General features: G+C 46.0%; 1 protein-coding gene across 1 annotated transcript in view; it reads left to right on the top strand.

Moving 5' to 3' along the window:
• Positions 1–759: 759 nt before the first annotated feature.
• The window catches only part of LOC133524718 (yemanuclein), a 51,814-nt gene continuing 28,479 nt past the window's right edge, over positions 760–24,094 (top strand). Inside the window, 9 exon segments of the mRNA XM_061860858.1 lie at positions 760–1,009; positions 3,881–3,982; positions 7,518–7,625; positions 9,285–9,413; positions 11,252–11,377; positions 12,446–12,536; positions 16,318–16,429; positions 17,228–17,377; positions 18,308–18,468. Coding sequence (XP_061716842.1) covers positions 851–1,009; positions 3,881–3,982; positions 7,518–7,625; positions 9,285–9,413; positions 11,252–11,377; positions 12,446–12,536; positions 16,318–16,429; positions 17,228–17,377; positions 18,308–18,468 — 1,138 coding nt within the window. The 5' untranslated portion in view covers positions 760–850.

Genomic DNA, 24,094 nt, shown 5'->3' with positions numbered 1-24,094 from the left:
CAAGCAAGCTAAATATTCCAAAATTGACCACTATCGTAGCGAGAGGTTCGAAAGTGGAATCTTGCGAGGGTTTTAAGGCACGAGGGTTTAACAAACATTGGTCCAGTGTAAAGCACAAAAGTGTGGTGAAAAAATTTAAGCTACGCTTCCACGTAGGTATATTTTTAGTATCTAAACCATGTTTTTGCGAGATGTAATAAGATTTAGCTTGACGTATTCCCCCTAAAAACAAACCACGTAGTTAAAGGACATCCTGACGCATGACACACCCATATCTTCCGATCTCTTTGCCGACTTTGCCTGCTGCAGTTTGGTCATCAATGTCTTTAAACGATTCTAGACAGAGTGCACGATATTTAAATTTCTCTGTCGGTAAAGCAGATTCTATTAAGAACTATTGAAAAAAGTGACATCTTACGGATTACAATTAAAACGCCTTCTTTCCTTAGCTTGAATAGAAACATAACATCTGGCAAAGCTGACTTTGACAGCTGTCAAAACATACTATTTTTTGATGATATTTTTGAGTTACGGATCAGGGAAACGTGCTCTTAATTTAATTTCAATTTTATATTTTAAATACAATTTTTAACCAAGTTTATTATCTTAAGAGAAGTTTATTTACTGCATATCCAGTCACCGGTAAAGCGCCATCTGTTGCTCATATTGTGCAAAAGATGTAGCCATCTATGTTCTTCCATAGGTAACTCGCCTTTAGTTCACATTCCGGCCGTGGCGCTCACAACCCAAACAATGAATTCCAACATGGTGGAAATGTGCTACACTGTTTGAAAATGCAGGCCGTGTCATGCCTTGAAAAAAATCATTTTAAGCTAGAATTTGGTAAAAAATGTCGGACCCTAAACGTGCTACTCTTATAACAGTGGGTGCTTCAAAAAGTGGAAAGAATAGTGTGTGTAAAACAGTGAGATTAACTATAAATCTGGATGAAAGCAACGAAAGTAAATATCCAGAGCTGAATTACAAGGAACTAGTCATAGCAGAAGACGTAAGTTATAACAGAAAATCATAGCAATTTACGCAACCATGCTGGTTTTCCAGCTCTTTATAGACTAGGGATTCTGTATAAAATTCTAGAAGCGTGTAACTTGAAGGGTTGACGAGCACAGCTGCTCGAAAAGGAGGGAAGTCAAGATCATTTTAGGATATTTTTTGCTTACGTTACATAGCTTTGTATTAGGTTTGTTACATGAATTCGCGTCCACGAGCTGCACGAGAAGCTCAGATAGCGGTCGCCATGTTTGCAACAATCTTAAAATTATCGTTGTCAACCTAGGACATTTCCGAGGGCAATGTTTTGATTGTTTAGCTAGTCTGGTTGGGATTGTTTTCTTTGGGATTTTCGCTATTTTCTTATAGTATTATAATTAGTAACACGTCGCATGACTACTGACGAGTTCATAAACACGTAGGAAAGTAATTAGCGAGCGAAAGTCCTACCTTTGTGACCTAGGTTAGCCCGCCTTACTTTGATATTGTTTTGAGCCAGTCGAGCGGGTTGTTAGGTTATTTTTTCAATAAGTCAAAATTGATTTTATTGAAAGTTTTAACAGCTGTTTGCTATAAACTTTAGGTATATATATATATACTGATATCGATGTATATAATTATGAGTTAGCGGTTGCATATGTATATGTATAGCGTGTTTAGTATCGCCGCACTGCTCGCGCCTGCTCAAAAGTACATTCGCTCACTTTTGCCAATTTTAAAACAGCATATTGCTTATGTATTGGGATCTTAAAGATATTTATTAAATGTCTATGTTGATTATGTACTTTGTTTGCAAACATGCAACAATGTGGTGGTGGATTGAAAGTTGTATGTCTTGTTTTGCAAGGTTTTACTTATAATGCTTGTGTAGCTTGTATACTAGAGTTGTTTTTAGGCATTTCTATCGATTGCTGTTATGTACGATGGCGCTAAGTATATAAGGAGGTTATGTGTCATTTACTTTTGCGCGAATGGGTGCGTGAATGAAAGGACAATGCCTTCTAGGTGTTTGTGTTTGTATGCGATCGTTTTGGAATCGGGGCGTAGTTTGAGGTTATTTTTTATTTTGCGCGAGCTGCGCGCGCTATTTATGGTTTCTGATGATAGATGGCGCTCTAAACTTTGTTTTTAGGCTTTGTTTAGAGTAAACTTACTTTTTCTTTTTGTGTTATTATCATTGTTGTGTGTTATGTTAATTATATACAGTTTTGTCTTTATGCTTGCTGTTTATACGTTTGATAGTTGTTATTGGTTTTGATAATTGTTTTATATTACTTGTGAAAATTAACTAAGTACTTAATAAAGGCAACTGTTTACTGTAGATTTTTTATTTAGGTCTATTGTTCAGTTACATTTCATTTGATTACTTTATTAACAAGTTATTAAGGGCTGCAACACAGTGTAAACTAACGCAGTCTCCAGGGCTCCAACTGCATATGTACCACCTATGTTTTGAATAATAAAAAAATATTTATTTATTTATTATTCAACTTCAAACAAAACTTAGTTTACTAATCTATCATTGTATCTTGTGCTTACCTATAGGTATTTTTCATCTATCTTATCTTGAGTCATTCATTTTTGCATAACAATTCACTTAGAGATTAAAAGATGAGTCACAGTAAAGCCTGACCTTTTTAAAACAAAAAAAAAACATGACAAAGTAAAATTTTGGAACCCATACTACTAATATTAGTACTAATTCCCAAACAGATTTTAATTAAAAACTAATTGACTTTTTCTTGAATAGTTTTGCTAGAGGTTATATTTTAAGGATTTAGAACTCAGATGGATGACCTGTTTTATGATAGTAACTTATTGAAAATTCTATCTTAGGTCTCTATTTCCAAAATTACAGTCAAGCGTATAGATATTTATACATTTCTTCACCTTAATCCATTGTAATAAGGTGAAAATATTTATAGATATTTATGAACTTTCCACATTCCGAAGTATAAATATATAAATAATTAATATTATAGGACATTGTTACACAAATTGACTAAGTCCCACAGTAAGCTCAATAAGGCTTGTGTTGAAGGTACTTAGACAACGATATATATAATATATAAATATTAATAAATACTTAAATACATAGAAAACACCCATGACTCAGGAACAAATATCCATGCTCATCACACGAACAAATGCCCTTACCAGGATTTGAACCCGGGACCATCAGCTTCGTAGGCAGGGTCACTACCCACTAGGCCAAATCGGTCGTCAAAAGTATACACAATTACACTAAAACGATGCAGCGGACGAACTGGCCAGGAAAGGCTCAGAAATGCCGGCATATGGACCCGAGCCCATCATACCCCTACCAATATCCTATATACACAACCAGCTAGACCTACATCACAGACAACTGCACAATAAATACTGGAAGGAAATGGACACATGCAGGCAGACCAAGGATTTTCTACCGGAACTGAACCACAAACTCACCAAAATACTACTGAAAACACCTAGACATCAACTACGTAAAATAGTAGGATTAATTACGGGACATAACACACTTAACAAACACCTACACAATATGGGTAAAACAGACAGCCCCATGTGCAGAGCGTGCATGGAAGAAGAAGAAACAACAAAACATATTCTCCTAGACTGCAAACAGGTAGAAGTATACAGGAACAAATACCTAGGGACTCCGTGCACACTAGGAGAGGCATTTAGCAACCTGAAAACTTTGCTAGGCTTCGTGGAGGAGCTGGGGTGGTTAGAGTAGCGCTACCTCGTTTCACGCAAAATAGGCACAATGGTTGTCGATTTGCGGAAAATGCCCAGAAGCACTAACTAACTAACTAACTACACTGAAATAGCTCGTGTATTTTTTACTGATATTTTAAATTGCATGTTTCAGAGAAAGAAGAGAGTAGAAAATGGGAAGACAAACAAGCTGGATCCATTCTCGGACAATGATGAGGAGTTAGAACGAGTTGCAAAGAAATTTGAACAAAAATATGTAAGTTTGACATTGTTAACCAACTGATCTTTAAGTAGGTATATAATATTGCAGGTCTTATCATCCATATTTTAAATGATTTTCGGGAATAAACAATATCTTCGAAAGGTGGATACATTTGAAATAAGTTTCTGGCAAAAATTTAATTTTTGGTACAAGTGTACTCTTCTTTCCATGGGCAACTAATACTCATCGAGACAATTTCGAACAACCCCATGGCCACCTCCTGTCTTCATCATCAGCTCAGCTCCATGTTATCATAATATTGCATTGTCATTGGATTTACACATGTATGCAAATTTCAGCCCAATCGGAAATCGGGAAGTGGGTCAAATTTAGCTTCCAAGATTTGACCCACACTCAAACTAGCATACTAAGTACTACTTGCACCATTCTGTTAACCCAGGGTTACAATTTGACGCTGGGTTAATGGTTTAACCGGTTATTGTATGTCTTTCCCATCACGGAACAATCATGGTGCTCCGGACCTTTGGGAGGCGTGCGCGGAGCCGAAGCTAACATGTAGAAACCCTTTTGATACTTTAATAAAATGTAAGGGGTACACCGAGCCGGATGCTGCCCTTGCCTGTGTTATGGGACACACATAGAGGCAGCACCCACCAGGGTGTAAGGATGATTTGAGAGTTTATGGAATCTAAAATGAACTGGGCTATTAGGTGAACCAGTTATTATTGTAATAACTGGTTAAACCATTAACCTATTTAACTGGTTAGCCTTGGGTTAGTGGGATGATGCAAGTCGTGCTAACAGGGCAAGTTAAATAAAAGTTAAATATCTTTAAAACCAGAAGCTCTTCATAGTTTAGCAACACTTACACCCCACTGTGGGCTGAAATTCGGCTCTCATTGACATAGAAACCGAAGTTATTTTTATGTTTTTTTGATTGAAATAGGTTTTGCCCAGTATTGTTATGGTAACCTATTAATTTTAGACGATTTGGAATGAAAATTCTCGAGTTACGAATTAAAAAAAAAATGTATGGAGCAGGAACAAGAAATCATTATTACTCAAGAACCGCAAAACAACCCGTAATATCCTCGCAGGTGGATATATGTAGTATGCCAAAAAATAACAAATAATTTGTAGTATAACCATCTGCGAGGAAATTACCGTATTTGTTGCAGTTCTTGAGATATTTTGTTCCGGCTCCATACAGTTTTTTTTAATCATAACTCTACTATTTTGAACTCAAATCGTCTGAAACTTATAACTTAGCATAAACACACTGAGCAAAACCCATTTCAATAAAAAAAAATCTTAAAATCTTGACTTTGGTTTTTGTGCATTTACCATAGAAACAATTAATGATTTAAAAAATAAAATCCGCACCCGTGACGGATATATGTAGCATGCCAAAAAGTCACAAATAATTCGTGGTATAACCACCTGCGAGGATATTACGGTTTGTTTTGCGGTTCTTGAGTAACAATGATTTCTTGTTCCTGCTTCATACATTTATTTTGAAAAAAATTCGTAACTCGACAATTTCCATTCCAAATCGTCTAAAACTCATAGGTTACAACAATGCTGGGCAAAACCTATTTCAATAAAAAAAAACAAAAATAACAACTTCGTTTTCTGTCAATGAGAGCCGAATATCAGCCCACAGTGCGCCGCTCCCACGCTTACCAAGACCTACAGTTGCTAGAAAATACAATTCTAGTTTAGTAGATATTTATTTAGATATATTCTCTGTTCCTACGGACCACTAATGTCAAAAAGTAGGTAAGCTACTTAGGGCGGCAAGTATTGCAACCTTATGAGGTACAGAGCCTTATGGCCCAAAGAATATGGAATTTCCTAGATTCAACGGGAATTAGTAATGAACTCTAAGGGCCGCCACAATAGATCACTGTTTGGTTGACGTGGCACTCAAAAAAGCCCACAACACGCAATAAAAGGTACATAAAATAAATAATACATGACAAGCACTGAGTCACTCATTCTTAATAATACAGAAAAAATTGGCACATAATTTGTGCACAATGGGGTACCTTCGAAAGTACGGTAATTTACAAAACGGCAAAAAATATCTACTATTTATTCTTCTTCCTCGCGTTGTACCGGTGAAACCGTTATTTTTTAACCGGTTTTAGGGAAACATTAAGTTCTTGTTCTTGTCAGACTAACCGGTTTAGAACAATAAAAACCGGTTTCTTCCTATGTCGGTCGTTGTCTTTGTTTGACGACCGGTTTGGCCTAGTGGGTCACTACCCTGCCTACGAAGCTGATGGTCCCGGGTTCAAATCCTGGTAAGGGCATTTATTCGTGTGATTCATGGATATTTGTTCCTGAGTCATGGGTGTTTTCTATGTATTTAAGTATTTATAAATATGTATACAGGATGATTCAGGAGACGTGAGCAGGATCAAGCCTGCATATTCGGTAAATTATTAGCAACTGTTTCGTACCAGTATTTGTGAGATTAACGTTAATTTAATTTTTACTGTTAAAAAAAAGAGTTTTATTTTATTTACGATATTTATGGTCACCCTCTTTGTTTTATCCATAATAAGTGACAAATTGAATGTCATCGGAGTCTGGTTACTTTTATAAAATCGTATCTCACTCAAGTGTGATATTTTATTTTCTTCATAATCAAAGTGCTGTCATAACGGTTAAAGAGGTTTTATCTTTGTTAATTAAGTGTTGTAGGGTGTCGATGATTGTAGATAAGCAAATTTTTCCTTAAGAAAAAGTTAAATAACAGATAAAAAGCGTGATTGTTTTACTTAAATATGATGGTGAACGATTCATTAACATTTACTGATTGTGTAGGCTTAGTCCAGCTCACGTCTCATGAATCACCCTGTATATTATATATATCGTTGTCTAAGTACCCTCAACACAAGCCTTATTGAGCTTACTGTGGGACTTAGTCAATTTGTGTAATAATGTCCTATAATATTTATCTATTTGTTTATACCACCAGGCCGATTAGGTTACAATAAAGTTCTTAAAACGTCCGCATTCTTATGAAAGTTCGAGGTAAAACCAATACAAACCGTTCCGAGCCTTGTTCAGAAGACAGCAGTCCTTTTCTGCATTTGCATCTCCCGACACACCTCCAGATGTTTTTAAATTTGCAAGTTGAATACATGTGGCTTTCCATCAGAGAAGATCCCTTATGCACATGGAGCATTTAGGCATGAATCGTTACATATATGGGCATTTTCAGACGAAGTGTACCCTTTACTTTTTTCTTAAAAACCTAATTTTGTGTTATTTCTACTAGGAATCACGAACACTATTGATTTAAGCAATAAATAAAATGTCCCACTTAATTGCCAGTTTTGTACCGCATGCTGTATGGACCGTTACAAAACTGACTAATAAATTTTGTATGGAAAATTAAAAGGCAAAACGGATACATTTTTGTTCTGAAAACCCCCATGTAGGTTGTGACCTATATGGTGGTATATAATGGAAAAAAAACTGCACCCTAAAGGGAATTCGGTTTGAAACAATATATTGTGGCTGTCCCAATGGTACATATTACCCTTATATTTTCCAGGGTGGCAAGAGCACATACGGCAGAAAGGGGCGTTCCAAGCATGATGACTTCGCGGATATCGGCATGGGTTACGACGAGAATGACCCATTCATCGATAACACAGACAATGTAAGCATCAAAGTGTTCCCCTCCACTATTTTATTCCAGATCCAAAATAATTTAAAAGACTAGTTAGTAACAGACATGCAATAACATCGTGACTCGCGTTACTTTTCGTGAAACGAATCACTAATTTATTACATTACCATTTGCTGCGTCCTGCAACACCGTCGACGCTGCTGTATGTGTCCCGTACACTACCTTACGAAGGTCGAGGACATTGTATAGCGTACGAGTCAAGTCTGGATTCGCCCTAAGGGTCGCGAAGTTGAAATTTCGACACAATGCAAATTTCAATTCTTTTGTGGTGAACGTTCCGACTGAACGTTTAGCGACCTTCGACAAGGAGTTTTGGCCGAAGGGTGTCAAGTTTCGCCGGCTCCCTGACAGCGGGGTTGCGAACTGCATCGCAGCCATAATTGTGTTTTAGTTTTTGAGATGTTTTATAATATGTGTGCAAGTTGTAAAGTATTTATCTATCGGCCCATAGTTGCCTGAAAATAAAGATTTTTCATTTCATTACAGCCCTACCAGTAACTTTGTTTGTTAGGTAATTGTGCTGCGGTTAAGTAGGAAGAAGATAACTCAATTTTTAAGCGACTATCCTGCTATTGAACCAATTTTATACCAAATAAAATAAATAAATATATTAAAGCAAATCAATTATTCATAAGATGCACGCCATTTAACTTAAGTGTCTCAAAGATGCAACTAGTCCATTACCAATGCAAATTATTTAAATATACAAAACCGTGTTGAAATCCGTTCATGCATGCTACATTTAAACAAACAGTTATATGCATAGCATACCTGTTAATAGTACATTAAGATACAAGTGCGAAAAATAGGAAATTCCAAACGAGTGGCGATAAATTAAAACAGGACCGAAGGGAGTGTTTTAAATCGACACGAGTTGCGAATTACCTATTCGCACATGTATCGTACAATTTACAGTACATAGGGCCCTTTAAATGTTCGACACAGTAACGTAATATGCTAATTTTCGCACTAGTGCGGTAAAGTAGCACCATATGTACTGTAATAGTACATATGGTAATATGCAAGAGTGTTTGTCATTTTAGATTGTGGTATAGAGGTATATATTTTTCATCACACTTGATCGAAAAAGATGTTATTTCATGCAGGTGTGCTGAAGGACAAAGGCCTATTTTGTTCCCGGGGGAGTTATGGATTGTGAAAAAAAGGGAGTTATACCTTTTTTTTATTATGTCACTTATTCATACAAACCAAGTAGCATAAATGAGTTTTACTTTTAAAATACTGACGTTCATAATTTAATATTTTTATTTATGTATAAAATTATTTAATTTGATTAATTGAACTGCAGTTTAAAATATTTTGACATAATTTTCAACCGTGGCTGAATGCCGACTAGGTCTGTGCCTTCGATGCCTCACCTGCCAAGATATTACAAAATGGCGGACGAATGTTTGATAAGTCACCGTATTTAAGAATTGTTTCGCTTAAAATTTAGTTTTTTCTTCGCAAGTGTGATGAAAAACATTGTGTGTAACTCCGGGGGTAAAAATATTGCAAACTCGGGTCTTTAATTCCCTCCAGCATGCGGCTGTCGGGAATAATCGTATCCAAAATTTCACGTACCCCCCTCGTTGCACAATGTACTAATAATATCTTATGTTGTTCCAGTATGATGAGATGATGCCACCAGAGACGGACACCTTCTACGGTGGTTTCTATATCAACAGCGGGTCGCTAGAGTTCAAGAGTGTGCCCGAGAACCGGATCTCAGATGTGGAGAACGGGAGGAGGAATAAGGTACTTTCTGTCATTAAAAACGGACAAATTGTGTGATTTAGTTTATAATTAGTTTTTTTAGCATTAGATAATAGGTAACTAATCATTGAAAATTACAAAAACTCTTTTCAAAAATTAGTTTGTTACTATGAAAGCAGATAAATCTATAGGACCTTTTACACAGATTGACTAAGTTCCACAGTAAGCTCAATAAGGCTTGTGTTATCACATTTCTTTGTTTTACTGGGGCTTAGTCAATTTGTGTGTGTCTTAGTAAGTACCCATTAGGGGGGTATAAATGGTGACAGGAGTGGAAGAAGTGGGAAGAGGCCTACATCCAAGATTGGATCATCAAAAGGCAACCATGATGATGATGAAATGACAACGATGTATATACAAAACACCCCTGACTCAGAACCAAAATATCTGTGGTCATCACACAAATAAATGCCTGTACCGGGATTCGAACCCAGGGCAATGGTACATGATTTATAATTGTTACATATTTGCTGTGATTTATTTTTCAAGTGTTTTTTAAGAATAATACTAGTCAAGATCACTTACCTTCTTTCTAATGCTAAAAAAAACTAATTATAGCCGATTATTGAAACCTGTTGAAATTTAATTATGATATGATTTACAAAAAATAAATGATTATGAATTATTATGAATGGCTTTTGAAAGTCTTAAACCATTGACTAGAGCTAGGAATTGATGGGTGAAAAGACGCGCATCTAGCTCGCGAGCCGCGGTTTCCTGACCTAGAGCTCATAAGATTAGGGCATATAAACCATGGGAGTTTTCAGAAAATAGTTGTCAGTTTTGTAACGACAACTAAGCATAACATCTTTATGGAAATCACCTTTTTGCCTTTCTTTACATTTTTTTTTAATATGTCAGTGGTAAACAATCATACGGCCCGCCTGATGGTAAGCAGTCTCCGTAGCCTATATACGCCTGCAACTCCAGAGGAGTTACATGAGCGTTGCCGAACCTAACCCCCCCATCGCTCTCGTTATACTCTGGCAACCTTACTCACCGGCAGGAACACAACACTATGAGTAGGGTCTAGTGTTATTTAGCTGCGGTTTTCTGTAGGTGGAGGTACTTCCCCAGTTGGGCTCTGCTCTAGATCTGGAATGACATCCGCTTGTGCTTTGCTCTACCACACAAAGCAAGATGACATTCACAATAGCCATACCTCTCTTTTGGACGTAATTAAGGACGTGCCTGGGTCCGGGTCCGGGTACATCGTAATACGGGTCGTCGGGTTCGGTATACGAAACGAGCCTACAACGCCCTTCGCATTCAATACAACAACGTTTTCAGAATGCTGTTGAGACTTCCAAAATGGTGCAGTTCATCAGGAATGTTTGTCCAAGCGCACACGGACGATTTTCACGCGATAATGCGTAAAAAAATCACGTCGCTAATGGGTCGCGTAAGGGAAAGTCGAAACAGCATTCTGAAGGTGATTGGGGACAGGTTTAACTGCCCCATGCCACATGGCATTGGATGGAGCAGGTCAGATCTACTTTGACCTATGTCAAGTAGGTCTGATTGGCATAGCATAACCTTTGTGAATAATATAGGTATTAAGTTAATTTTACTAACCATATATGGACTTCTGGGTTTGAAATAATATCGCTTATTTATAGTTTATGAATTGAACACCAGTACCAACTTTTTATTGAAATTTACTGCTTAATTATCGTTACAAAACTGACAGCAATTCACTTTTCTTAACACATCAATTGGGTACACTATTTTCTGAAAACGAGGGACCATACAATGTTATTTCTTAACTCACAATCTGCCTTACCACATTGCTAATTTGGCCCTTATGTGTCGTTGAACAGAGGAGGATTTCGTCAAGCAGCAGCGAAGAGGAGTCTTCGGAGAGTTCATCGGAGTCGGAGAGTGCTGATGAGAAGGAAACTAAGACTATACCCAACGGAGCGGTGCATAATGAACATAGGAAAAAGGTAATAGATTATATACGGGGTAATTAATAATTAGTAATTAATGGATAACCTTCTAACCACCGACAGGGCGCCTTAGGGTGGTCCAGATAATGAACTTATAGGTCTAGTAAAAGTTTCGTAGTTTTCGAGATTATCGAACCTTTCAGTCTTTTTTAATCATCTAAGCCATATCTTTATTTGTAATGATGTAATTAACATGTGTTAGTCACAATGGTTTCCATACATTTTTTTACTCACAAACGATTTAAAAAATCTTTTTACATTCTTTGACTTTTACGAACGGCTACAGGTCACAAATTAAGAGATTTCTTACCCTGATTGATTTTTATGGACGTGTGTGTGATGGTGGGCAGACCAATGTTTTCAAAGAAATTTTTCTTCAAAATTTTCTTTAGGCGCACTTGTTATTTGTATAATGAATCTCTTAACGATATAGATATTTTTGTTCATAGTTTGTCCGTGTTCAAGAACAAAGTTCGGCAAATTTTGTTTTCTAGAAATTGATCAATTTGGTTCCAGTCATATTTTTCATACTTTTGTATGTTTTCTTACCTTACTTGCATGTAGTACACAACTAAACCGGTAATTTATAATTGCGTAATTTACATTTCTATGTAATAGTTTTCTTAGTAATGTAGGAAACTTTAGGCCTATTTTTAGTTCATTTACTTTAGACATATTTGTAAAAGGCTGTTTGTTTTCTAAATAAATTTAAAAAATAAAATTCAACAAGTTTGATCGTATGTCGTGAAAAAAAAATCATGAAGAAGAGTGACCAATTTTTTTAAAATAATTTATTTACTACTGATTCTTAAATGGTATAAGACGTGCGGTTTACATGAAAGATATGGCCTAGGTGGTGATTAAAGTGCAGTAGCTAGTAAAAAGACAGAAAAGTTTGATTATCTCGAAAACCTTGAAATTTTTACTAGACCTATAACTGCATTATCAGTATAAACTTTCACCTGTCTTTCAGTTATTATATTAATTCATAAAACTAATATTAATCAGTTTTGAGGTATATTACATTTTTACTTGTTGGACTAAAACTTTATTTCTTATTTACAGAAAAACAAAGATATTGATAAGAAAAAGAAAGCGAAGAAAATTAGAAGGACAGATTCTTCTGCCGCTACATCAGGGAAACAGACTTCTGATGGTAAGCATTTGTCATGGTCTTAATTTGATCAATCACAATTTCAATTAAAAAAAACCTATGCTATATGCCAACAAAATCCATTTATTGCCAAAAAATGCCTTGCATCATTTTCGAAAAGAGCTGATACTCTTAAAACTGCTGGATACATATCTAAAAACCACCGCAAGAAAACTCTCTTTACGTAAAGAAAACTGCATCGAAATCGGCCCATCCGTTGGAGAGCTACGATGCCACAGACAGACTGATAGACATTGGCGTCAAACATATAATAGTAACACCTCTCTTTTGCGTCGGGGGTTAAAAATCTATTACAATGGGGTTTGGGGTGGGGAAGAAACGTGGACCCTACTAAAAATGAGAGGCAAAAGATAGACTCTGGAGATGTGGTGCTGGAGAAGAATGCTTGGGGTATCATGGACAGATATCCGAACCAACGAGATACTCCAGCAGCGTCTGTCATCCCTTGTGGAATCTCATATCCTCACCTTTGGACATGTATGCCGCCAGGGGCATGCGGCACGTTTGGTCCAGGGAGAGTGGATGGTACCAGGCCACGAACAAAACCACTAATGATATGAACGGACCAGGTCAAAGCTGCAGTGGATCGGTTGACACACAAATGTGCCAGGAAGGCAGCCAACAGAGATGGCGGCGTTTAGTGAAGCACGTCACCATCCGATTATGACCATGATCACTCTGTCAAGAGTGAAACAACTAAGAAGACCATGGGGTTGGCAACTGTCAAAGTTTGTTTAAATGGCGCCTTAAATTATTTGGCGCTCTAATATGGTTCTATGTGATTTGGCATCCAAGCCATAAAATTCTCAAAAACACATGTTATGTCCCGGGTATGTCCTTAAACTACGTCCAAAAGAGAGGTATGGGCAATGTGAATGTCATCTCGCCTTGTGTGGTAGGGCACAGCACAGCAGATGTCATTCCAGATCTAGAGCAGAGCCCAACTGGGGAAGTACCTCCACCTTACAGAAAACCGCAGCCAAATAACACTTGACCCTACTCATAATGTTGTGTTCCTGCCGGTGAGTAAGGTTGCCAGAGCTCAACGAGGGGGGTGGGGTTTGGGTCGGCAACGCGCATGTAACTCCTCTGGAGTTGCAGGTGTACATAGGCTACGGAGACTGCTTACCATCAGGCAGGCCGTATGCTTGTTTGCCACCGACGTAGTATAAAAAAAAAAAAATGTATTTAACACTTTTCTTAGCAGTGACAGGAAAAGCTATAGGGAGCGTGCATGAACTGTAGGAGGCAGCACAGGAGCCGTCAGATTTTTGGCGCGAGGCGTAAATGTGATGTTTATTGTTCCGATGTAGCCCACAAGATGGCAGGACTTACTATGCACAAGAAGACACGTGACGTGTAAATGTACATGTTCATGGTTCCGATTCAGGTCACAAGATGGCAGACCCTCCAACGCGCACGGTCTCTATACTGACGTCATCTGTAAAATATCTCGACCGACCAACCTCATTGCAACGGCTAAATCTATCGTTTTCAACTGAACACAGACACATTGGTAACATTGTCGGTTATCGCTAAGGATGATTTCAAATTGAAGGTTGAGACAACCGGCAATAAGTACCCTTTTGGTTGAAAAACGGCATCTTATACCTTTAAACGAGCAATTCTTGTATATATATATATTTATATTTCTGTGATCTCGGAAACGGCTCTAACGATTTCGCTGAAATTTGGTATATGGGGGTTTTTGGGGGTATAAAATCTATCTAGATTAGTCTTATGTTTGGGAAAACGCGTGTTTTCGAGTTTTCATGCGTTTTTCTTTCGATGCAGAATATGGTCGGTAATTTCGTGTTGCCCGCCACTGTCCGTCTGGTCCAGCGGGTTAAGACGCGGACTGCTAAACGAGTGTTACGGGTTCGAATCTCGCCCGGTGGCTAACTTTTTTTTTTATATATATTCAAGTTTATATATTTTTTTTTAATTTTTATTGTTTTAGACAAGTTTAATTTAGTAAAAAAATGTAGTTAAGATTTATCAGTTTATCACCTATACATCACCATAATCCATATTACAATAAATAGTTATAACCGAGCAAAGCTCAGTCGCCCAGGTACTATTGTAACTAATGTGCAATGTACTGTTTCCAGAGCTATTTCTTATAAATAAATAAATAAATATTTTAGGACATTATTACACAAATTGAGTAAGCTCAATAAGGCTTGTGTTGAGGGTACTTACTTAGACAACGATATATATAATATATAAATACTTAAATACATAGAAAACACCCATGACTCTGGAACAAATATCCATGCTCATCACACGAATAAATGCCCTTACCAGGATTTGAACCCGGGACCATCAGCTTCGTAGGCTTGGTAGGTAGGGTTCTTATAAGTTTCATCACATCACATCACAGAACTATTTCCCATACTATTTCATAGGCACGATAGGTTTGAATCTCACATGAAGAGCTAACTGAGTGAGTATGGGCACTTTGTGCGCATCATGATCGCCTAACGCTAAGTTTAGCTTAGCAAATACCAAATTCTCTCCTCTTCTTAGCCCTTTTCAATTTTAGAGATGTTGGCCTCCTTCAATTTTTGCCTCATCAGGTCTATTTTGCGCTCTATGTACCCATTTCGATCCAGCTGTTCCTTTGATATCATCGTACCAACGCATTTTTGGCTTCGCTGCTGGGCGCGACTCTCCCCAAGGTCTCCACTCCACCAGCCTCTTGCACTACGAGCCGTCTTTTCGGGCCACATGCCCAGCCCACTCCCACTTGTTTTGCCATTCGCCTGGTTACATCAGTGACTTTACTGTTCTCTAAGCCTATTAATTGAATTAGCGACAGACTTAGAATCAATGCTACAGAGCTTAAACTCTGAAAGCAAAAAAATTGGTCTACATATGAATGCCTCCAAAACTAAAATTATGACAAATAGTCAAAAGAAAACAATAAATGTAGAGGAAAAACCAATAGAATACGCTCAGGAATATGTATACCTAGGTAAATTGGTGTCGTTTGATGCACATAGTAATGAAAAGGAAATAGACAGACGAATAAGTATAGCTTGGAAGAAATACTGGGCCCAAAAAGAAATTCTTAAAGGGAACTATAGTCTCAATATAAAAAAGACTATAATGGACTCTTCCATTCTTCCAAGCTTAACTTACGCTAGCCAGACATGGGTCTACACAGAAAAAGTAAAAAATAAAATTTTATCTTGTCAACATGCTATGGAACGAAGTATACTGAGGCTGAGAAAAATACAAAAAACGAGAAACGCAGACATCCGCATGAAAACTAAATTGACAGATGCCCTTGAATTTAGTTTAAAACAGAAATGGAACTGGGCCGGGCACTTGTCAAGATACGAAGACAGGAGATGGAGTTACCAAATAACTAAAATACATTGCAAAACTTGTTAAGTGGAAAAAAAGCTTTAATAATAATAATAAAGCCTATTAATTCCTACCATTCTTCTTTCCATCGCTCTTTGTGTTACTTGTAATCTGTGCAACATTTATTTTGTAAAGACCCAGGTTTCCGCTTCGTAATTAAGTACTGGCAGGACACACTGGTCAAATATGTGAGCCTTTTGTAGTGCTGTGAAGTTCATTTTAAAAGCGAATTCTGAGTTGGAGTTTGCTGTCCATGCTAGTATTTGCCGTCGCGCTATCTCAAATACTGAAATGCTGGATTACTGATTTAATCCGGCATTGCTTTTGACCGGGAGTGTATCTGTGTGTTTGTTTGTATAATACTAAAATAAAATAACTGAATTCCTTGCAGACAACGGTCACGGCGACGCGGAGAGCGCGGACTCGCGCACGTCGCAGTCCGATTCGCTGACGTCCAAGCCCGCGCCCAGCTCCGAGAACGCCGTCACCTCCGACAGCTCCAGGTATTGCTGCCTCCCTCACGCCGCAGTCCGCCTCGCTGACGTCCAAGCCCGCGCCCAGCTCCGAGAACGCCGTCACCTCCGACAGCTCCAGGTATTGCTGCCTCCCTCACGCCGCAGTCCGCCTCGCTGACGTCCAAGCCCGCGCCCAGCTCCGAGAACGCCGTCACCTCCGACAGCTCCAGGTATTGCTGCCTCCCTCACGCCGCAGTCCGCCTCGCTGACGTCCAAGCCCGCGCCCAGCTCCGAGAACGCCGTCACCTCCGACAGCTCCAGGTATTGCTGCCTCCCTCACGCCGCAGTCCGCCTCGCTGACGTCCAAGCCCGCGCCCAGCTCCGAGAACGCCGTCACCTCCGACAGCTCCAGGTATTGCTGCCTCCCTCACGCCGCAGTCCGCCTCGCTGACGTCCAAGCCCGCGCCCAGCTCCGAGAACGCCGTCACCTCCGACAGCTCCAGGTATTGCTGCCTCCCTCACGCCGCAGTCCGCCTCGCTGACGTCCAAGCCCGCGCCCACTAACTGATTTTATGATTTGTTGATTTCGGCGTCTTTCACTCACCATGTTTGAGTAAAACGTGCCACTAGGTTGGAAATTATATGATTAATCAAAAATAAGTACTGCCAGATAACACTTCCTGTAAAACTTAACACTTCATCTACTAGTTAAGCTTATTTGAACATTGTGAAACGCCATAGATGACTCTTTACTCATTCGTCAGACAAGTGGCAAGTAGATTATTCATTTGAACATTGTGAAACAGGCCCTAAAACTTGTATTGTTATAAAATGTGTTATTTTCAGGGATGTCGATCCAAAGTCTGAGGTGAAGCTGCCCCAACCAGTGGTTCAAGTTTTGGAGCAGCTAGAAGCGGCGGTCAGCAAGCATCAGACAGAACATCCGGATACTCCTGTAGCTCTACTTACAACTAATAATGAGAAGCATTTGTTGAGGTGAGATATTTGCCTTCTCTAATACTGCATGAACAAGTTTCAAGTTTTGGAGCAGTTAGAAGCGGCGGTCAGCAAGCATCAGACAGAACATCCGGATATTAATAATGAGAAGAATTTGTTGAGGTGAGATATTTGTGCTCTTCGATACTGCATCAACAAGGGCTAATATGTTTTGGGGCAGTTAGAAGCAGCGGTCAGCAAGGATGAGACAACATCTGGATACTCCTGTAGCTCAACTTAGAATTAATAATGAGAAGCATCTGTTGATATGAGGATTTATTGCTACTACTTCATATAGAGTGAAAAATATCATGAAGAAACTGTCTAATTCCAATATAGCCAAAATTTCCTCGCTTCGTTGGAAGGTCAGATGTCAATCGCTTTCGTACATCGTCTGTGTCTTTTCTTGGGATTGGATGGTCGGTTTGGAATTAGGGTGGTTAAGATAAGATAAGAATAGCCATTATTGGCAAAAATAATAATTCATTGCATATTAAATTTTACTTTAACTCACATGGGATTTATTATAAAATTAATATATTTCTTACATCATTTTAATCAATATATTGTAATACCATTGCTTTTCCTTAATTATTTAGTCCGCCTTCTCGACATAGGCCTCCTCCGGCTCTCTGTTCTGTGCTGTCCCAATCCAATTTACTCCCGCATGCTTCTTGATGTCATCCGACCATCTCACTTTTGGTTCGCCTTCTCCTTCCCTCTCTAGGATACCATTCCGCTACCTCTCTAGAGAGGTTAGGGTGGTTATTGTGGGTTAATTCTTCTTCTTCTTCTCCCGAGCCTATTTCCCATGTCTCTTGGGGGTCGGCCCTCCTAGTCCTAAGACGCCATTCTGGGCGTTTTTGTGCAATTTCGGGTTTTAAATCCGTCCGGTTATTGTGGGTTAATGAAGGTGTAATTTGTGTACAGTTTGGACGCGGCGCTGTCCCGCAGCGCGGCCCCGGCGCGGGCGCGGCGCGCCGCGTGGGGCCGCGCCGCCGCCGCGCTGCGCTCGTCGCGCGCCAAGCTGCTGCACCGCGTGCAGGCGCGGCTCGCGGCGCAGAGCGATAACAACGATACTAGTGAGTAATGTATACAGCTGTCTGGCAGCGCGTGGGGCCGCGCCGCCGCCGCGCTGCGCTCGTCGCGCGCCAAGCTGCTGCACCGCGTGCAGGCGCGGCTCGCGGCGCAGAGCGATAACAACGATACTAGTGAGTAATGTATACAGCTGTCTGGCAGCGCGTGGGGCCGCGCCGCCGCCGCGCTGCGCTCGTCGCGCGCCAAGCTGCTGCACCGCGTGCAGGCGCGGCTCGCGGCGCAGAGCGATAACAACGATACTAGTGAGTAATGTATACAGCTGTCTGGCAGCGCGTGGGGCCGCGCCGCCGCCGCGCTGCGCTCGTCGCGCGCCAAGCTGCTGCACCGCGTGCAGGCGCGGCTCGCGGCGCAGAGCGATAACAACGATACTAGTGAGTAATGTATACAGCTGTCTGGCAGCGCGTGGGGCCGCGCCGCCGCCGCGCTGCGCTCGTCGCGCGCCAAGCTGCTGCACCGCGTGCAGGCGCGGCTCGCGGCGCAGAGCGATAACAACGATACTAGTGAGTAATGTATACAGCTGTCTGGCAGCGCGTGGGGCCGCGCCGCCGCCGCGCTGCGCTCGTCGCGCGCCAAGCTGCTGCACCGCGTGCAGGCGCGGCTCGCGGCGCAGAGCGATAACAACGATACTAGTGAGTAATGTATACAGCTGTCTGGCAGCGCGTGGGGCCGCGCCGCCGCCGCGCTGCGCTCGTCGCGCGCCAAGCTGCTGCACCGCGTGCAGGCGCGGCTCGCGGCGCAGAGCGACAACAACGATACTAGTGAGTAATGTATACAGCTGTCTGGCAGCGCGTGGGGCCGCGCCGCCGCCGCGCTGCGCTCGTCGCGCGCCAAGCTGCTGCACCGCGTGCAGGCGCGGCTCGCGGCGCAGAGCGATAACAACGATACTAGTGAGTAATGTATACAGCTGTCTGGCAGCGCGTGGGGCCGCGCCGCCGCCGCGCTGCGCTCGTCGCGCGCCAAGCTGCTGCACCGCGTGCAGGCGCGGCTCGCGGCGCAGAGCGATAACAACGATACTAGTGAGTAATGTATACAGCTGTCTGGCAGCGCGTGGGGCCGCGCCGCCGCCGCGCTGCGCTCGTCGCGCGCCAAGCTGCTGCACCGCGTGCAGGCGCGGCTCGCGGCGCAGAGCGATAACAACGATACTAGTGAGTAATGTATACAGCTGTCTGGCAGCGCGTGGGGCCGCGCCGCCGCCGCGCTGCGCTCGTCGCGCGCCAAGCTGCTGCACCGCGTGCAGGCGCGGCTCGCGGCGCAGAGCGATAACAACGATACTAGTGAGTAATGTATACAGCTGTCTGGCAGCGCGTGGGGCCGCGCCGCCGCCGCGCTGCGCTCGTCGCGCGCCAAGCTGCTGCACCGCGTGCAGGCGCGGCTCGCGGCGCAGAGCGATAACAACGATACTAGTGAGTAATGTATACAGCTGTCTGGCAGCGCGTGGGGCCGCGCCGCCGCCGCGCTGCGCTCGTCGCGCGCCAAGCTGCTGCACCGCGTGCAGGCGCGGCTCGCGGCGCAGAGCGATAACAACGATACTAGTGAGTAATGTATACAGCTGTCTGGCAGCGCGTGGGGCCGCGCCGCCGCCGCGCTGCGCTCGTCGCGCGCCAAGCTGCTGCACCGCGTGCAGGCGCGGCTCGCGGCGCAGAGCGATAACAACGATACTAGTGAGTAATGTATACAGCTGTCTGGCAGCGCGTGGGGCCGCGCCGCCGCCGCGCTGCGCTCGTCGCGCGCCAAGCTGCTGCACCGCGTGCAGGCGCGGCTCGCGGCGCAGAGCGATAACAACGATACTAGTGAGTAATGTATACAGCTGTCTGGCAGCGCGTGGGGCCGCGCCGCCGCCGCGCTGCGCTCGTCGCGCGCCAAGCTGCTGCACCGCGTGCAGGCGCGGCTCGCGGCGCAGAGCGATAACAACGATACTAGTGAGTAATGTATACAGCTGTCTGGCAGCGCGTGGGGCCGCGCCGCCGCCGCGCTGCGCTCGTCGCGCGCCAAGCTGCTGCACCGCGTGCAGGCGCGGCTCGCGGCGCAGAGCGATAACAACGATACTAGTGAGTAATGTATACAGCTGTCTGGCAGCGCGTGGGGCCGCGCCGCCGCCGCGCTGCGCTCGTCGCGCGCCAAGCTGCTGCACCGCGTGCAGGCGCGGCTCGCGGCGCAGAGCGATAACAACGATACTAGTGAGTAATGTATACAGCTGTCTGGCAGCGCGTGGGGCCGCGCCGCCGCCGCGCTGCGCTCGTCGCGCGCCAAGCTGCTGCACCGCGTGCAGGCGCGGCTCGCGGCGCAGAGCGATAACAACGATACTAGTGAGTAATGTATACAGCTGTCTGGCAGCGCGTGGGGCCGCGCCGCCGCCGCGCTGCGCTCGTCGCGCGCCAAGCTGCTGCACCGCGTGCAGGCGCGGCTCGCGGCGCAGAGCGATAACAACGATACTAGTGAGTAATGTATACAGCTGTCTGGCAGCGCGTGGGGCCGCGCCGCCGCCGCGCTGCGCTCGTCGCGCGCCAAGCTGCTGCACCGCGTGCAGGCGCGGCTCGCGGCGCAGAGCGATAACAACGATACTAGTGAGTAATGTATACAGCTGTCTGGCAGCGAGTGGGGCCGCGCCGCCGCCGCGCTGCGCTCGTCGCGCGCCAAGCTGCTGCACCGCGTGCAGGCGCGGCTCGCGGCGCAGAGCGATAACAACGATACTAGTGAGTAATGTATACAGCTGTCTGGCAGCGCGTGGGGCCGCGCCGCCGCCGCGCTGCGCTCGTCGCGCGCCAAGCTGCTGCACCGCGTGCAGGCGCGGCTCGCGGCGCAGAGCGATAACAACGATACTAGTGAGTAATGTATACAGCTGTCTGGCAGCGCGTGGGGCCGCGCCGCCGCCGCGCTGCGCTCGTCGCGCGCCAAGCTGCTGCACCGCGTGCAGGCGCGGCTCGCGGCGCAGAGCGATAACAACGATACTAGTGAGTAATGTATACAGCTGTCTGGCAGCGCGTGGGGCCGCGCCGCCGCCGCGCTGCGCTCGTCGCGCGCCAAGCTGCTGCACCGCGTGCAGGCGCGGCTCGCGGCGCAGAGCGATAACAACGATACTAGTGAGTAATGTATACAGCTGTCTGGCAGCGCGTGGGGCCGCGCCGCCGCCGCGCTGCGCTCGTCGCGCGCCAAGCTGCTGCACCGCGTGCAGGCGCGGCTCGCGGCGCAGAGCGATAACAACGATACTAGTGAGTAATGTATACAGCTGTCTGGCAGCGCGTGGGGCCGCGCCGCCGCCGCGCTGCGCTCGTCGCGCGCCAAGCTGCTGCACCGCGTGCAGGCGCGGCTCGCGGCGCAGAGCGATAACAACGATACTAGTGAGTAATGTATACAGCTGTCTGGCAGCGCGTGGGGCCGCGCCGCCGCCGCGCTGCGCTCGTCGCGCGCCAAGCTGCTGCACCGCGTGCAGGCGCGGCTCGCGGCGCAGAGCGACAACAACGATACTAGTGAGTAATGTATACAGCTGTCTGGCAGCGCGTGGGGCCGCGCCGCCGCCGCGCTGCGCTCGTCGCGCGCCAAGCTGCTGCACCGCGTGCAGGCGCGGCTCGCGGCGCAGAGCGACAACAACGATACTAGTGAGTAATGTATACAGCTGTCTGGCAGCGCGTGGGGCCGCGCCGCCGCCGCGCTGCGCTCGTCGCGCGCCAAGCTGCTGCACCGCGTGCAGGCGCGGCTCGCGGCGCAGAGCGACAACAACGATACTAGTGAGTAATGTATACAGCTGTCTGGCAGCGCGTGGGGACGCGCCGCCGCCGCGCTGCGCTCGTCGCGCGCCAAGCTGCTGCACCGCGTGCAGGCGCGGCTCGCGGCGCAGAGCGACAACAACGATACTAGTGAGTAATGTATACAGCTGTCTGGCAGCGCGTGGGGCCGCGCCGCCGCCGCGCTGCGCTCGTCGCGCGCCAAGCTGCTGCACCGCGTGCAGGCGCGGCTCGCGGCGCAGAGCGACAACAACGATACTAGTGAGTAATGTATACAGCTGTCTGGCAGCGCGTGGGGCCGCGCCGCCGCCGCGCTGCGCTCGTCGCGCGCCAAGCTGCTGCACCGCGTGCAGGCGCGGCTCGCGGCGCAGAGCGACAACAACGATACTAGTGAGTAATGTATACAGCTGTCTGGCAGCGCGTGGGGCCGCGCCGCCGCCGCGCTGCGCTCGTCGCGCGCCAAGCTGCTGCACCGCGTGCAGGCGCGGCTCGCGGCGCAGAGCGACAACAACGATACTAGTGAGTAATGTATACAGCTGTCTGGCAGCGCGTGGGGCCGCGCCGCCGCCGCGCTGCGCTCGTCGCGCGCCAAGCTGCTGCACCGCGTGCAGGCGCGGCTCGCGGCGCAGAGCGACAACAACGATACTAGTGAGTAATGTATACAGCTGTCTGGCAGCGCGTGGGGCCGCGCCGCCGCCGCGCTGCGCTCGTCGCGCGCCAAGCTGCTGCACCGCGTGCAGGCGCGGCTCGCGGCGCAGAGCGACAACAACGATACTAGTGAGTAATGTATACAGCTGTCTGGCAGCGCGTGGGGCCGCGCCGCCGCCGCGCTGCGCTCGTCGCGCGCCAAGCTGCTGCACCGCGTGCAGGCGCGGCTCGCGGCGCAGAGCGACAACAACGATACTAGTGAGTAATGTATACAGCTGTCTGGCAGCGCGTGGGGCCGCGCCGCCGCCGCGCTGCGCTCGTCGCGCGCCAAGCTGCTGCACCGCGTGCAGGCGCGGCTCGCGGCGCAGAGCGACAACAACGATACTAGTGAGTAATGTATACAGCTGTCTGGCAGCGCGTGGGGCCGCGCCGCCGCCGCGCTGCGCTCGTCGCGCGCCAAGCTGCTGCACCGCGTGCAGGCGCGGCTCGCGGCGCAGAGCGATAACAACGATACTAGTGAGTAATGTATACAGCTGTCTGGCAGCGCGTGGGGCCGCGCCGCCGCCGCGCTGCGCTCGTCGCGCGCCAAGCTGCTGCACCGCGTGCAGGCGCGGCTCGCGGCGCAGAGCGATAACAACGATACTAGTGAGTAATGTATACAGCTGTCTGGCAGCGCGTGGGGCCGCGCCGCCGCCGCGCTGCGCTCGTCGCGCGCCAAGCTGCTGCACCGCGTGCAGGCGCGGCTCGCGGCGCAGAGCGATAACAACGATACTAGTGAGTAATGTATACAGCTGTCTGGCAGCGCGTGGGGCCGCGCCGCCGCCGCGCTGCGCTCGTCGCGCGCCAAGCTGCTGCACCGCGTGCAGGCGCGGCTCGCGGCGCAGAGCGATAACAACGATACTAGTGAGTAATGTATACAGCTGTCTGGCAGCGCGTGGGGCCGCGCCGCCGCCGCGCTGCGCTCGTCGCGCGCCAAGCTGCTGCACCGCGTGCAGGCGCGGCTCGCGGCGCAGAGCGACAACAACGATACTAGTGAGTAATGTATACAGCTGTCTGGCAGCGCGTGGGGCCGCGCCGCCGCCGCGCTGCGCTCGTCGCGCGCCAAGCTGCTGCACCGCGTGCAGGCGCGGCTCGCGGCGCAGAGCGACAACAACGATACTAGTGAGTAATGTATACAGCTGTCTGGCAGCGCGTGGGGCCGCGCCGCCGCCGCGCTGCGCTCGTCGCGCGCCAAGCTGCTGCACCGCGT

This window comes from Cydia pomonella, chromosome 14, assembly GCF_033807575.1.
Source record: "Cydia pomonella isolate Wapato2018A chromosome 14, ilCydPomo1, whole genome shotgun sequence".
In the NCBI taxonomy this organism is placed as follows: Eukaryota; Metazoa; Arthropoda; class Insecta; order Lepidoptera; family Tortricidae; genus Cydia; species Cydia pomonella.
This window is presented reverse-complemented; position numbering and strand designations above follow the sequence as displayed.